Source organism: Cryptomeria japonica, chromosome 4 (assembly GCF_030272615.1).
Source record: "Cryptomeria japonica chromosome 4, Sugi_1.0, whole genome shotgun sequence".
NCBI lineage: Eukaryota > Viridiplantae > Streptophyta > Pinopsida > Cupressales > Cupressaceae > Cryptomeria > Cryptomeria japonica.
The window spans coordinates 182,731,482-182,734,419 of NC_081408.1; the positions used below are offsets into that span (position 1 = coordinate 182,731,482).

General features: G+C 34.1%; 1 protein-coding gene across 1 annotated transcript; it reads right to left on the reverse strand.

Annotated features, from left to right (window-relative positions):
* Positions 1-850: 850 nt before the first annotated feature.
* Positions 851-2,726, reverse strand: LOC131028114 (coniferyl alcohol acyltransferase-like). Its single transcript, XM_057958340.2, has 2 exons — positions 2,328-2,726; positions 851-1,159 (listed from the first exon to the last, which is right to left on the reverse strand). The coding sequence occupies exons 1-2, from the start codon at positions 2,724-2,726 to the stop codon at positions 851-853; spliced, it is 708 nt and encodes a 235-aa protein (XP_057814323.2).
* Positions 2,727-2,938: the final 212 nt, after the last annotated feature.

A 2,938-nucleotide genomic window follows, 5' to 3' on the forward strand; every position in this document is an offset into this window, starting at 1 on the left:
AAATTTTGGTTTTCATCCAAGTTTAACTTTTAAAATATGATAAAAGTTAGTCATTATCCAGAAGTAATGAATGATCCCACTGGAGTACAAAATATAAAGAGAGAGGAAAAGAAGCATTTTTTTATTATGCAAATGGATTTCAGAGCATTGAAGAAATAAGAGCTCTTAATGGAATCAAGCATACAACAATTAAATCCCACAAGTAATTGAAGTTTTATACCTATACATTTTTCAGACCAGCGAAAAGCTCTGGTGAGATTCTGCGTAGAATGAAATTGGGGTGGGATTCAATAGCTTTCAACTCATGGACAAGGAAGTTGACATATATAAGCCAACTGCCATCTCCATGAGGACTAGGGGTTGGCATCACGTAGCCTCGAGAGATAGGTAAATAATAGCTTGCTAAAATGGGTTTTCCCCATCCATGATCAATCTCATATAAGGGAAAACGCAGCCCAGAAGACACCACAAATACTAGTTCATCACCTTTTACATAATCCCTGGGAACCACAATTGATGGCTTGGACATCTCTACCAAATCTACTAAACTTTGAAAATACTCTTCATTTGCTGCCCTATGTATTGCATCATGAATTAGGTTTGCACCCCAACTATGTGGTTCCTCCTTGATGGCACTAGCATTAGCTGCAGCAAAGGAGGTTGATAGAACATTTCCAAAGTAGTTAGCAGGCATTCCCATCTTCTTTAGACAAGAGCGACCATCTATAGCAATGCGTATATTGCAATTTATTGTGTCCTTTATCTCTTGGCATTGTATCAACAGTTTCCAAAAATAAGCAGAAAAAACATCTAATATCCTATAATTGCTGCCTTGTTCATTTGCACTGTGTTAGAGCTTTTCTATATCTTTGACACCAAGATAATAGATTCTACTGGCTTTGGCAGGCTCAAGGATTTGTTTGATGGGGTTTGGTAAAGGCTGTAGTTTCATATACATTTTGTTGATTTCAGAACAACAATTTGGAGGATCTCTAGGGACTAGAATGGAACGCGTAAAGCTTGGACTTGTAGACTCAGTCATTTTGTTTCTAGAAATATTAGACCAATGTGTGAAAAACATGTTGGCAGAGAATGCATCTGCAACCCTGTGATCGAATGTACAGCCCACAACTATTCCACCACAGCTAAACTTTGTTACCTACGATTATATCACATTTATAATGGTTAAATTTCTAATTATTTGGTAGTTTTGAGAAATGATGAGAAGAAGAGATAGAATATTAAGACTAAATGTTGTTAATAATATTGATATTAAGTTTAATGAAAAGGTTTAACTTTCAAAGATTAAACCACAAGACTGACAAATCAAAATGAATGAAAATGTCTATATAGTTTGTAAAGAACTCGAAGAAACCCCCAAAGAAAATTGTCAGTAAAAGCTTGTATGAGCTACAAGGGTAGATGATAGTAAAATGTTTTTCCTATCAGAAACCATGATTATTGTATTCAACGGCTGAAAACACAGGAATATATATTTTGGCATTTCCAAGTCTAACTTAATAAAAAAAAGTGAAAATAAATTAAAAATACAAACAAATTTCACTAGATCCATGCATTAGATAAAGATATTTTCTTATGTGAAAAATCAAGTAGAAATTTAGCGTAGATTTCAAAATTTACTGATATTATTGAATTTTCAAATCAGCATATTCATTTATATTTATGAATTCACGAGATCAATTTCACTAGATGCGGTAGTTAGTGGAATGCCTATTCCTATTAACTTGGGAAAATTGAATCCGACTCAAACACCAAAATGTAAATTTATTATTACACCAAAACATGCAGCTGTTAGTGAACGCTGAAATCAACATGTTCGATGTCTTATCCACAAGATCAATTGCCAAAATTGTTGCAACTAATCCAACAGAGATAATATTAAAATCCATAGAAGTTATATCAAAATCTATAGGGGTTAAAAAAATTCCAACTTAAAATCTTAACCTATATTCAAAATGATGGTTAGTTCATGAAATTAACCTATATTCAAAATGATGGTTAGTTCATGAAATCAATTCTTACAAATGTTGCCGTTAGTCCAATACCCCTCAGATTTAATTGAACCTCATTCTAATACCACATTCATGAAAACCTGCAGATGTTAGTGAACTTAAAAATTGACATCCATACCTATATCCTAGGTGATGGTTAATCCACAAGATCAATTTGCAAAAATGTTGTGATTAATTCAACAAAAAGATAACAAAGTTATAAGTGATGATACATAAAATGAAAGGACCCATCATTAAATCGAAAGAGCTGAACAATTCATATACAAAATCTTTGAATATGGTATAATGAATTACCTGAACAGCAAAAACTGGAGTTCCATTTCCTCGAGAGTCATCTGCAAGAGTAGGAGGGACAAGCTTGTCACCCACAGCGGCAATGGGGTTGCAGAACTCCACTTGCAAATTCAACACCCTTGTTATTTCCCCAACACCATTACTGACCAATCTTCCAGCAAACGCATCAAAAGACACAAGAGCCTTGGAGAGAGAACTCTTGAGATTAGGCACAACAGACGTAAAAGAACTCTCAGAGGGTTTTTTATACCAGAAAAAAGCATGTGCGGCAAGAGCAGGCATTGTTAGATCTATGTTACTGAAAGGAAGAACATGCTCCTGGAGCGGTAGAGCAGGCAATAAAATTTCTCTCTTTTCTCTCTCTGATACCTCTACATCGTAATTGTTAGAAATTGTCATTACAGAAGACTCACTCAGAGATAAAGAAAAATAAAATTATATTTAGATTTCAATGGAATGAGACCATGATATTTGAATGAATTTGTATCCCTCAATTCTTAATACCAATTGCAGAAGATCAATTATCCATTAAAATATTTGTTCATACAGGCTCAATCTTTGAGTCTAAACTAAGGAAGATTAATTATCCTTAAAGACACTCGACCCAAGTG